The 14210-nt window shown below is 40.2% G+C and overlaps 1 protein-coding gene across 2 annotated transcripts in view; it reads right to left on the reverse strand.

Annotated features, from left to right (window-relative positions):
- The window catches only part of myo16 (myosin XVI), a 92381-nt gene extending 78816 nt beyond the window's left edge, over positions 1-13565 (reverse strand). For both annotated transcript variants that reach the window (XR_014915459.1, XM_085433738.1), the window contains exons 1-2: positions 13121-13565; positions 6732-7001 (exon numbers count right to left, since the gene is read on the reverse strand). Coding sequence is in view for 1 of the 2 variants with exons in the window: in XM_085433738.1 (XP_085289864.1) it covers positions 6732-7001; positions 13121-13148 (298 nt within the window). In the remaining variant the exon portion in view is untranslated. The remainder of the gene's footprint in view (positions 1-6731; positions 7002-13120) is intronic.
- Between the last annotated feature and the right edge of the window lie 645 nt (positions 13566-14210).

Below are 14210 nucleotides of genomic sequence, written 5' to 3' on the forward strand. Positions count from 1 at the left end.
CGTGTCCATCTGTTGTGTGCATTAGTAGTAAAGCTGCCAGCTATGCTAAATATCACTAATATTGAAGGCTTTCATTTAAAAATGCTTTGTGTGTCTTATGATCCCAAACATATTTTGTATTATACCTTTATGTAGCTTAGATTAAGATAACAGTTATTATTTATTATTGTAATTTGCACTGCTTTCTTACAATGTCAGTCTTACTTTCGCTGTTTTTTTTTAACTAACTTCATTTGTACATTTTTTTTGCTTTTGATCATTGCTGTATTTATCTCCATAGCATAAGGCTCTTACCAGGTGCCTTTGGCACTTTAACTTAACTGGTGTTTATTGCAGACTGTACTATTTTTATACTTTATACTTTATAATGCTGCTGTAACACAACAATTTCCCTTGTAGGATCAATAAAGTATCTATCTATCTATCTATGAACACTGAAACAAGTTTTGCTTCCTGTAGGCAATATTCCTGTCAAGTCAAACTAGGGGCATCCAATTATCCCTGTCTAACGTACGTCAAATAATGGAAGACAATAGCAAACAAAATCCCAAGACTTTGTTCTCAGCATAAACATGGTATAATCCAAAGTTCAGATAAAGTTTATACAGAACTTCAGAAGCCTGATTTAGACAGCTCAGGTAGGTGTCACCCAAAGTTTGAGTCTTTTTAGTGCAACATTCCCTCTTTGTGTCACTAAGTCTTTACAATAACTAAGTGCAGAAACAGTAGGCAGGGGAAAGTCAAATTTAATACCATGAGCTTCCAAAAAAACCTGAATGTATTGAATTTTATCCCCTGTTTGTTCCTATGGAATCATCTTTACAAAGGATTTGTCAAAGTCCTGCATACACAGAAGTAACGATTAACACAAGCAAAGTTTATTGAAGAAAGATGAAACAGTGTGAATCCATAGTTTAAATCATGGCTTGACAGACTAAATTAGTTCTCGATAACTCTATAATCCCAATAAGGTAATGGGATTTCAACTACAAAAGGAGAAAGCCATTTGTCAAGTCAATAGCAAAAGGGATGCATGACACTGTTTGTCTTAAAGCTACTAACGACGAGCTGTTTTACATTATGAGGTGATGCCACATTATCACGTAACTAAAATGCAAAAGGAACCCTGGAGTTGTGGCAGCTATATATTTATCTCACAGCACAGCCACAACATTAACTGTCTTTATATATTTATTAATTTTTATATGTGAGTCGGTGTATGTAAGTGTGCCACCCTTCAATCAGGCAGTGAAATGAAGAGTGCGCAAAAACTAAAGTCAACTATCTTTTCTGGACAACCACAAAACAGCTGTTCAAGACGTATGTGCAGTTTCCATGGCAACCACATAGGACCTGATAGAAAAAGAGTAAGCACGACGGAGAGAGAAGAGAAAGATGAGAGAGAAATCTAAATTAGCTACAGATTGACAGGTGGACATGAATAGAGCATTATGACCTTGATAACTACTCAGATTCTTAAAAGCCAAACCTGTGACATCTTATTGGCCTTCTTCTTCTTCCATGGAAAAAATACTTCACAGTTACATCCCTACAGTAAGATATTATAAATACAGCTACATCCAATACATAAAACTGTACATGAAGTTAATCAGTAACTCTCCTGAAAATCCATGCTTTCATTTAGATATTAACTCATGCTTGTGTTCAGCACCTTCAGGACCTTTTGCCTACACAGTATATTGCAAAGTATGTGCAGTTCACTGTTAAAAAAGCAGTTCTCCACTCAGGAAAATTAGATTTACATATTGTTGAACTGGAACTGCTTGAAATAGATACAATGCCTCACGCTGACTGTTGTGCAGATACAGTGCAAGGTTGGATGTACTTTTCTCATGGCTCTCTTTTCAATTCTGTGGCTCTTCTTTCTCTTGCTGTACCCTGACATTCTATGAATCTGATCAAATCTCTGTAATGTGCGCTCCATAATGTGCCACTTACATCAGCATTGCCAATTTTCTTCGTATGGCAACCAGACACATTCTTCTCATGTAAACTATCATTCCTTGGCAGCCCTATATGAGATTACGTTCAAATCCCTTACTCTTATAAATGCGTCTGTCTCTTGGGTCCTTATCACAGAGTCATGATCACAAACGGGGGGCCGTCTCACCTCACTGCCCCATGTTTTTGAAATGAGTTTTTCATTCCTCCTTTGTTTCATTCATGATGGAAAAACACAAGTGTAGAGTTTTCAAATAGATAATGAGTCTTGTAAGAGGGAACAGGGAACCACTGCCTACTTATCCCCAGAAAAGGCCATGTAATGGAATTCAGCTTCTGTAACCATGTAATAAATGCCACCAAAGGGGGGCAATGCACGCTCACAGTATTTGAAGTATTTAATAGACAAAACCCCTCCATAAATGTTGACTTGCAACTTTGTTTAAGTTGCGTCCTCCAGTGAAAGAAACACATTACTCTAAAAGACAACTCTCAGACAAATGGTGCTGGTGCATATTTTATCTCGCTTTCTTTTTTCTACAATGAAGCACTGGAATTCTCCTCGTAAAATCATGCCTGCAAAAAGAAAAAAAAGAAAAACTGAAATTGCTTATTTGTGACAGGAAAGGGAAAGTGGGACCGCAAATTGAATGTGAATGCATTTTAATCCGGTTTTACAGCCGGCCATTTTAGGGGAAACTGTCATTATGTGTACTTCTCTTCCTTTGTGTAATTTTAATTAAAATACTCAAACGTAGAAAAAAAACATCTAAATTAAATTCCATCTTCAAACCGAGCACAACTGTAAGAAATGACTTCATAACATTCACATCCTTTGCTCATTTTACCTGTCTGGACACTCATGACTCATCAAATGAAGTATACATTTAATATTAGAAGGTCGGAGAAGTATGAATTCCAGTGTAAAGTTTCATTGCAATATGACAAAAGTTGTCATTAAAGCACATTTATGAAGGATGGCAAAAAAAGGGCTTCTTTTTCTATCAGCTCTGTGGGCCTAGGCCTTGTTCTGTCAAAAACATGACAGATGTCTGACACCCTTTTAATCCCAGTGTGGTGCACTGAGGGAGATATCAAGTGATGTTCCCTACCATCCCTAACATATTTACTTATTTTTCTTCCCCTTTGGTTAAGTTTCACCACCTAGGGGAGAGTATATATAGATGGAAGGCTAACAGAACAGAGCTAAGTGTCTGAAACTTCCCATAAGACTACACTACACATCACAGTGACTTCAACTGTGGTCCAGCACATCCGCCACACAGTATCTAATGATAACAGATGGATATAGTTATGATTATGGATATAACAGAGAATTCCTTTGAGTTAAAATGTATTTCGTGGGCAGTGTCAAGTGGATTCCTTAAACTTTGTATTGAAGCTTTTGCTTCACTGATATAAACACATGGTGTTTAGTACTTTAGGTGTGATATGTTTCTAAGGAGTGCTCCAAAACACTCCACATGACTGGAAGCTTTTATTACCTCCACTTTCCCGACTTCCTCACTGTGGAGAAGTGATTGCACTATGAGTCCCTGTGCTGTGCCTGCAGGATGGATCTATACACATTGATCAATAATGAAAGATGGCCATTCAGACACACTTCACACAGTAATTACACTTCCATATAGTGCACACTGAACAGACACGCAGCACAGGCACAGGGGAAACACGCTCGCCCACTGGTGCAGAGACCGATCCAAATAACAATATTTCTGACTTGAGTTGGAGTCCCCACTGAGGGGACTGTGAATGCATACGGTTGCATAATACAGGTAATCTTTACTGCCAGCAGGAGAAAAGTAGGTTTGACCCGAGGTCTGCGGCAGCTAAAAAGGCCAGGATACAAGAGACACTAAAGGATCATGAGGCTATGAATGTCTTAAATGACAAGCCATTAAACAGTACTGGTCTAAAGAATGGATGTTCTAAAGCAGGGCTGCAGGCTTCACACATACACATGCATGCAAAACAACAATAATCATTAGAAAACAGCAAATTGTTCTAACACAACAAAGTACTGGTGATTTTCTGTGTAAGATCTGATATATGAATGGGGTGCACAGTGCAAAACTGGAGCTCATGAGATTTCGGTTTTTAAAGAAAGTGCTTCAAAGAAAGATGCGGATACAGTCCACAGGTGTCTTAAGATGAGTTTTGGAATTGTACCAATCAAAAAGAGGTACCAAAAACCTCTCAAGATTTGATAACCAAAGTTGGAGAAACCAGCACAAAATGTCATTAAATAGCATTTTTGGAGAGTTAAGACATGGTAAATATTAATAGTAGGTTCCATGGTTACGAGAGCAACAGCTTCACATTCTGATGATTGGTTTTAAAAAAAAAGAAGCAGTTTCACCAAATGTCAAAACACAAGCGAGCCAGATGTTTGCATATGACAGATAAACCCGTGAACGAAGATGACGTGCAGTATTCTCAGATCTACAGCTAGAGCTGTGTGTCCGTGCTATATCTAACCTTAACCCTGCGATATCCTTCGTAATCCAAAAGCATCTTTGCTGCTGTTATTTAGCTTCATCCATTTTCCAATGTTCCCTTTTCTCAGTGTGTTTGCCCTTCCCTCTTCTCTCTCCCTCATCTTACTTCCTGTACAAGACGAATGATAAGAAAAACAAAATCCTTTTGTGACTGCGTGTGTGTAGACTGTGTGTGCATCTCTTATTATCTGGCTGTCGTGTCAGCAGACAAAGTTTCAGCACCTCGTGCCTCGATTTTTTTAATTTTATTTTTTAGTTAAGGCTGAGTCTTATTTGTTAATCTCTCTTTTTGTGTCTTTTTCAGTCACAGCTTCTTAAAGAGCCACCTAAACATCTTTAATTATTTTTCAATAATCATCACCGTCTGAAGCAGACGGCGCTGACAAATTAAGTTGAGATATTTAAATGTATTCAAGATAACAGACATTTTAAAAATACAAGTGTATCTTTAACAAGTATATCACTTGAGCTTACTCTAGAAGGGATCCATGAAATGATAGCTTAATCGTAATGCTGAAAGCATAACATAATTAAAATATTGGCTCTTTTTGGAAGTCATACAGTATATGATCTACTGCTTAAATAGTGACTGTGTTTAAACCCCAACAACAGCTTTTTGGAAATCAGCCAGGCATGATACACATAGCCATAGTTCCAGTATAGAGCATGAAACTGATGTGCGGCACACAGAGTTCATAGCTATTGCTAATTTCTAACCCTAAGTTTAAGTTTGCCAGTGCCAAATATGTTCCCACATTACTCTGGGACAGTCCTGGCCAGAAGCAAATCCTATCTCTCTTTACAAAAAAGGCTAACACGAGCAGAGATAGTGAGAAAAACGTATCACTTCGAGCACCAGCACCACTGAAGAATACTAAAGAAGAGGCATTGTCAGGATATACAGTACTGAGTGCTGATGGATCCAACTTCCAAGTGTAAACTCTAAGTGGTTTGGACAGATCCTTACGCAGAGGCACTGACCCAAAAGAACCAGACAAGCTAGCATAAAAAGAACAGCTGATGAATCTTTAAGGCAGTATTTTTCTTCAAAGATAAAGATATGAAGTGTTCCCTTATCTACAGACGCCTCTGCATGAATCTACTATTTTGTTTCATTTGGAGCCAGTTCTTGTTTTGAGCACCAAATGGTCACAAAGCCCTCACATAGCAAGACAAACGGTGGCCTGGTACCACTTGAGCATCATGGTGGGGCTTAGGTGATTAGGCAGAGGAGTATGCGATCCATGCCAAGCCAGTGAACCCTGTTTTCAGGTTGGCTTTAGCAGTGGCACACCAGCTGCTCCCACATACCCCAGCTGAATCTTACTGGCAGCCAGGGAGCAGAGATTAACACAGTGACCTGCAAAGTCTGCCGGAAGGACTGACGGAGATATGCTCAGACAGATGTGTCGGTGACTGGCAAGTGACTGTCATAGACAAAAAGAAAAATGGTAAGGTTGGACAAAAAGATGTGCCTTTTGGAGTAAAATGTGAATACCCTTTAAATTTCAAGAGGCTTGTTTTGTGACAGAATGATGTCAGCATCAGAAGTTAGTGTGTTTTTATTGTCTGAGGAAAGCTTGCAGACTCCTTTTTCTCTGGCTGGTAACAGATAAATAAACACACACACAGACAGGAACAAAGAAACATTCTCAGACACAGAAACCGACACAGGAGGGCAGACAACGGCGCTTTTCGCCGACATCAGTAAAATCACAGTCATTCTGAAGCCACAAGAAAGTCTGTGAAGCGTCTGGACTTCTTTAAGTTGCTTGAAGACGTTTCACCTCTCATCCGAGAAGCTTCTTCAGTTCTAAGGTCAAATGGTGGAGAGTCCCAGATATAAACCTAGTGGGAGTGACCCCCCACAGAGGGACAAAAGGACCCCCTGATGATCCTCTAATCGCCTGAGCCAAGGTGGGAAACTGGGCGTGGGTCCCAATCAGCCGGAGTTTCGGGTGTGTTCATTGTGAAGAACACAAGAAAGTGTTTTTAACCATTTTTAAATGCTTTAATGGACTATTAACTATCAGCCAATCAAACAGCCGTATCACATGTTCTTTCTTTATCTGTTGAAGAACATTCTTATGTCATCTCGCTCTGTCAGTGTCACTGAACAGCATATGTAGGTGGGATTGTTTTCAACACTTTGCTCTCAAAATCAGGTATTGCCATCTCTGCTACCCTCTTGTCACCCTCGTGTTAACCAGAAGCAGACACGCCCACTCGCAGAAAAATCCGAACACACACCTTCTTTGTCGTTATGATGAATGATGGCATCCTGTATAATATCGGCAGGCCTGAAGCGAACGTGGTGCTTCTTGCGGTGCGTGGGCAGGGCTCGAACCTTGACTCCACCTTGCTGGCGCTGAAGGCTCTTTTCTCTCTCATAGTACGCCCTTATTTGTTCACAGCGCATCCTCCTGACCAGCCTTTGGCGCTGGCCAATGGGAAGAGACTCCAGCAGACACTGGTCTATCTCCATGTTCTGGCGAAAGACGTTACATAGCTGGAAGCAACCTAGAGACAAAGAGAGAAAGCCAGAAACAGCAAAATAACATTAGTAATGTTTTATCTCAAAAAAATTATGTTGCGTCATTTGTCTTTTTTTTTACATAAGATTTGTTTTTATTCAAGTTTTGAATGCAAGCTGTCCATGCTTCAGTGAGGAGGACAACCTGGTGAATGAGTGAAAACACTATCCCGCTAAACATGTCCTATTGGTGCTGGTGTGGGCCCACTGTGGAGGGCCCCAGACACCCCACACAAAAGTGCCCACATGGGCCCCACATTGGTAAGTCTGCCATGATAGTTTACACAGTAAATAAGAAAATGCTCTCTGATTAAAAACAGAAACAAATTTACCTAAAGATGCAGCCGTACATGTCATTTACTTTAAGTCTTGTTCCTGACAAGCAGAGATTTGCGTGGATACCCAGATTTATTATTAGGGCTGTGGTCTCAGGCTCGACTTGTTGATTTTTTTGGATGATATGCAAACGAGCCTTGGTCAGAAAATAGCCGGTGTTACTCAGATAAGGAGACAACACTTTATCAAAAGCAGTCGAGGATTTATCACCCACACGGCTTCACAGCTTTGTACTTGGCCAGCTCGATATAGACTGCTAGGTCAAACGTATGCAATGTTTACATTTGTTCAGCTTTAGCAAAGAGTGTACGCTGACTCAATCATATCATGTCAAAGAAGCACTCTGTGTGGGTGCGTTTTCGGCCAAAATGTCAAGTATAAACCTTTTCACAGTTCATCGCTGAAAAGTATGAACATATCATAAGTGTGCAGCAGAACTGTCATTTTTCAACTGTCATATTTTCACCTTGATTTGTTCTAGTAATCTTTTTTTTTTCCTTTTTTTGACACGTTCATCCGGCCACAGCTGTACAAACTCCAGTGTCTATCAGTAGCAGCTGCTACACAGACCAAGCTGTCTCCCTCATTGGAAGGGAAAGTGATATCACAGGGGGAATAGCAGAATTTGTTATTGCTTTATTGCTTGTTTCCTCAGCAGCTCTTATGCTGAATCACCAGCTGATGTAGTTCTATTTTTGGATAACACATGAATATGGGCAGGTGCTCAGTGATCGGATCTGGCCTGTGATCTTGTTTTCAGTCTAACATAATGAGCTTAAAGAGATGTAACGCGATAGCATTGGGTCATAGTGGAGGATATCTTCATGTAATAACTGTAAATACTCACAGCAACAAAACAGTGTCAGCTGAGTTCTTCAGCTTTGTTCACCAAGATAGTGAACCAAAGAAAATTGTGCCCTACATTAAATATGTGTATTTTGGTCTTAGCTTACTTTGCTACTCAATCATTTTGGAAAAATCATCAACACCCCAGCGAGAGGAAAGTTAAACCACAAACACACCCTTTAAAAAGTAATGAGGGTGAATGGAGATTCAAAACATTTCACTTCCAAACATCACAGATGTTCTCTTATGAATTTTACTTGTTCAGAATAAATTTGAAGAAAGTTATTATCCAGAATGCCTTACATTTAAAAAAAAAAAGTAGTTAGCACACTGAGATCTTATTTATTTATTCATTTATTAAACATGTCTCAGATAATAAGAAGCATCCATGTCCTCAGGTGTGTTGAAGCGGTAATGTGTTCTCTAAATATCAGCTTTTTATAGCAATTTTATTTATAAAGCACATTTTATTATGTAAACTTAATGTGCTTAACAAAGAAGAGAAAAACATAAAAAAGATCTGTGAAGCTTTGCCTTAAGGCACAAAAGCAAAAATAAAATGTAAGAAACAAATCAAGAGCTGCTTTTTATGCTTATTTATAATTCACTGAGGACAATAATTCTAGAAAATATGCTGCACTCCATACACCAAACAATTAGTGCAGAGCAAGTGTGATTATTTTGTTTAGTACAGCTCTAAACTTTGCACATAAAAGAATAAATTCTTTGCTGATTTTAAATTTAAAAAAGTATTCTGAAATTGCTGAACAATTTTCCCACTCGCTCTTTCACAAAGTGGTAAAAGCCTCCCAATCGTTACTTCTGAAACTATCAGCCTCTCTGGGATGCGCTTTCTTTTTATAGCCAATCATTTTACTAATTAGTCTAATTTCTTTTATTTATTTTCATTACACGACCTTTCCAATCTTCCTGCCCTGACCTTTGCGGGCATTTAATGACTACATGATTTTCTCAGGTAATTTTCAGTTAGTTAACAGTTTTAATAATTTGGGAATGATGGCATCTTGATTTACGCTGTTAAAAACATTTTTTTAAACCAAGCTGCATCCTTTTTTGTTTGTGTCAGCATTTTGCCCAGTTGTGTGCAGGCAGTCGTTTAGCATCCCAGCTGTGAAGGATATTTGCTCATTGTTTAGCCCTGGGGTGGGTTGTGTGAGACACCACAATATTTTATGTGTTGTTTTTTTTCTGTCCTAACAGAGTGTATCAATTCTTCTGACTGTGCATAATCTATCTGCCTCTCAGTGGAACGTAGCCAAACAGATCTCATCACAAGGCAGCTGCGAAACTTATTCTGGTCTGCTTGGGTGATGTAAAGTAGTGGGACTCTACAGCAGGAGGGCCAAGCCTCGGAAGACCAAAAGAGCTCATGTAGAAATATAAAAAATCAAAAGATGCTAACACTTTTAGGAATAATAATTTGTTACAAAGTAAGTTAAAGTGCAAACAGAAGACGAACTGTCATGACAGCACTGATAATATGACAAATTCAGGTCATAGTCAGCCCAGAGGACAAGCAAAACATGAAGACAAGATAGTCTTTGCACAGACAATGACTCACTAACTTATGTCTCTTTGGGCATGTTATATCCCACTCCTTACATTTCTCAAACTGCTCTTCTTTTATTGTGCTTGTTTTTTTTTCTTCTTTGCCCACTTTTGATTTAGTTCTCTCTTACTTTGAGTATTTTTGTCTGTTCACTGATGTAGCACTCTTTTTCTCCGTCATCTGTCTGCTTCTCTTTTAGGGTGACTGAGCACACATCAGTGTTTTCAGCAGGTGAAAAATACTGTTAGCAGGGCACTTTTAAAGCACTGCATGCTTTCCAACACCTTCTGTTTCTTTGTCACAACTTTATCAGGTCTTAAATATCTTATTTTTCCAGAGCTCCAGACTGTGACTGGTCACACTTTACCGTCAGAGGAAATAACAGTATCAGACACACATTATTGTTTTATTTCTGTCCCAGGGTGTTTTCTGTCTGTTTCTTACTTTGTATCTGTGATGTTAGTTTTCCATTGTTTTTACACATTAGAGAGTGTTGCAAGTTATCTCATATAAGTGTAATATGCATAAGAGCTATGCACATTTGTTCCCCAGTCCAGCACTTGCACTACCACCTGAGAATCTTGGCACTAGAGCCAACTTTCTGAGACTGTAAACTGGGGCTTTTCTTTCAACAGTGAAAAGCAACCTAACAATAAAAGAAGTCCTTAACTGTCGAGGCATAAGTACATTGCTGTTACTTTTTAGAGTATACCAGAAGCTGTCATTTGAAGGGGCTGGGGTGTGTTTGGATTTTTATCAGGCAGAAACAAAGACGTCCTAGCAGACAAAAAGATGCTTCTGTGTGCTTTTTTTGTTTGTTTTTGTTTGATATACATCTACACATTCATTTGAACACCTGCACCCCCCCCCCCCCCCACACACACACACACTTCCTTCACAATACATCAGTGCCATCTGCTCTGGACAGACATGTAAAAAAAGCGTTCTTTTGTATTCAAGTTCCAGACGGGAGTGGTGGGTGGGGGTCATTATTATACTGCTCATGCCAGGTGCTTCAACTGTATTTTATTTTGGGAACTTGGCTAACGGTTGAAACACAGAAACACACTCAACCTACTGCTTTTTCTAATAATATACGACAATGTGTCTCCACAGTCTTGCATTCTCAGTCCCACAGTTGTTGCCTTATTTTTCTCCTGTTCTTATATGCACACGTGACAAATTAAAGGAAAAACCATCATAAATTGTTTTAATAAGGTGTTGGGTTACCACATGCCTACAGAGGAGCTTAATTGCAACATGACATTAATTCAGTGAGTCTCTATATCTCTTCCGTGGGGAATTAAACATCACTCTGCCAAAGGATATCCCCTCACATGATGGTCGTTCATCTAAAGTCTCACATAGATCTTCAATTTGGCTGAGAGGTATTGGCTGTGAAGACAGTATGTGATTCATATTAACTTTATACTTATTTCTCCAATCAGTGATCCTTCATGATCTACGGAAGGGGGGGCATTATAATTTTGAGAGAGACCACTACCATCAGGAAAGGAATGCTTCATGATAGGTTAAAAGGGATCAATTTGAGCAATCTTGCATTAATTTATAGTGACTCTGCCCAGGAAAGATACACGTGAATCTTAACAGTGTCATCAAAATACCTCCTACGACATATCAGAGGATGACCTTGCTGTAGGCGTTCAAGGATTAAGGGTTTTTTCCTTTAATTTGACTGGTGTGTATTGTGTCATCGTATCTATTTCATTCACTGCAGAGTTGAAGATCAAAAAGAAGAAGAAAAAGATGAAACAGACCATCAAGACCAGACACGTGTAGTGCATCACACCTGCACATACACATGCGCACACCTCAGAATACTTTTCAGTATTCCTACTGCTTGTTCCTTGGTTGTATCCTCTTTGTCCACACTCTTTGTCACCCCAATACATCATCTATTAAGCATACATTCAAGGTTACAGTCACACAAATCCATAAACTCCCAGTCCATGACAGACAACAAATAAGATGACATATTAGGGCTGACAGCCCACACATGAACTGTAGGTGTACAAAGCATGTAAGATAGATGGGTATAAAAATAGGCTAAATACGAGGAGAGTATATCACTAGAAACTGAACATTTTTGTTCAGCTTCTAGTAAGGTGCACTTCACTTTCCACATAAAATTTCGTGCACATCACATCACCTTTTAATAACCTGCAATTTATTTTCAAATATTAGGACATAACGTCTGCACTAAGTGGTCAAAATAACAAGATACACTGACTCTTGCTACTATGTGATGAATGGTTGTGGACAAATACATCAGACCAGGAAAGGACTAATCGGAAATGGGTCTGAATGAATCTGGGATATGGATTAAGTGGATATGCAGAGAGAGAGAGAGAGAGAGAGAGGGAAAGAAAGCGCGAGCTTTCTTCTTCTGCCATCCCATCTCCAAGCTATCAGTTATTGATTAAATGTAGAGCATCCCATGCAGGCTCCAGCAGGCTTTGGCTAATAACACAAACACCATTGCAGGAGGTTGTAAATTGCAAAATACCACACATACACATATACAGTTAAATGCACACAAACTCACATTTATGGTGTCTATAAGCTGCAGACACCATAAATATGCAGGATATGTAGGAGAGGGGATGTGGATGATTAAGAGGTGAGGTGGGTTCTTAGAGTGAAGGAGAGACTTTGACAGCCTGCATCACCTCTATCATAGCACTCAATTATCTTTCCTCCTATATTCTCCCTTTTTCCGGTCTTCATTGCTGTTGCCTCTCAAATATTTGCATCTATCACTCAAAATTTGGCCACATTCCTTATGTCACTCCTTCCATCCATTTCCCAATAATGCCATCCCCTCCCTCTCTCCCGTGCTCCTCTAAACCACCATCAGTTTTCTCTCCATCTGTCTTTCTCTCCTTGAAACCACTTTCTCTCTGTGAGTCTGTTAGTGTGATGTGAATATGCCAGACACTCGTGGGAGCTGCATCTTTGTGGCTTTACTTCATCTTCCTTTCCTTCGTTTTGCTGCTACCTGCCGCATTCACTGGTCAACTTCACTCATCTGCAGCAGCTCTCTGCAGCAAGCTCACACACCCACTTACTGCACGAACACACACACACACACACACACACACACACGCACACACACACACACACACACACACGGGGGGGGGGGCACAAATACCCATTTGAAGTTTAGACCACACCGCTGCTGCATCTGCAGCAAATGACCAGAATTCTTAAGCATGTGAACTCATACAGTATGGCAGCTTGAACATACAGTAAGTGCTAATGCAACAGACACACACCCATGGCTGACAAGTCTACTTGCATGCATAAATATAGAACTGCTGAATGGCTACTTACAACATTTGATGAAATGGTAGTGAGACATTTTCTGAGCAAGTCAGACAGTCCAGCAGTCAGGTAGGAAGGCAGGCAGGCAGAAAGGTATGCGGGGGAGTCAGTGAGTGAGGAAAGCAGGCAGATAGTAGGCAGCTACAGGTTCCAGAAAAACTAACTAAAGCAGAGCTCATAACCGGCACGATACATTATTAATCTGGCTCACTGCATGCTATCCAAACTCTGTTCCCCTGTCTGCATTATTCACCACCACCAGTAGCAGCTCCGGTTGCAGCTCATGCAGCATCTACATGCATACAGTTCATCTCTCGCTTTCTCACACACACTCTCACACACACACACACACACACACACACAGACATGCACTCTCTCGGTCACCCCTTCGGCAACACGGAGCTGCGGCTGGTTCTAGCTCTTCTCGCCTACAGCCGGATAACCACTGCACAACGTCTTCCCAGCCATAGCCAACACACGTGCTCCACTGGCGTCACTGACTGGCAGCCGGCTCAGCCCACCTCCTGTTCAACACACCCCCAATGACGCAATGCTCTTCGCCTCCTTACACACCCCCCTCCTGGTTTTCTTCACACACACACATATGCAGTGACTCATACAGATGCACGCTTCTTTGGACTATCCTCTACCTTCTCAGCCCAAAAAAAAAAAAAAGGCGGCAAGAAAGGATCCATTGAGCTATATTATAGATATAACGCAGAGAGAGCGAGACAGACAGATTGTGAGGAGGGCTGTTTGATTAAACTGAAGAATTGCAGACACAGCAGGGGGAGCAAGAGAAAGAAAAATAAGCAAGAGGCAAAAAGAGAGGGGAGTGTTAAATTTGATAGGACAGCTAAAGACATAGAGAGAAAGAGAGGCGAAGCTGCTGCAGTGCGGCTTTTGGTGTGGTGACAGGTTAAGTGTTCATCAGCGGTCTTAAACTAGCCTCAAATTTACTACCGATAAAGATAGTTTATAGAACGTTGGAGCTTGAGCGCAGTACGTTTAGACGCCACTATAATGCACTTATCATGCAGCAACAAACCACAGGGCATGGTGCAATATGAACTATGTGTGTCTGTAGGGCGATCTCTAT

Source organism: Copadichromis virginalis, linkage group LG16 (assembly GCF_057382275.1).
Source record: "Copadichromis virginalis isolate Kocher_CV1m ecotype Utaka linkage group LG16, C_Virginalis_male_GT1.1, whole genome shotgun sequence".
Taxonomy (NCBI): domain Eukaryota; kingdom Metazoa; phylum Chordata; class Actinopteri; order Cichliformes; family Cichlidae; genus Copadichromis; species Copadichromis virginalis.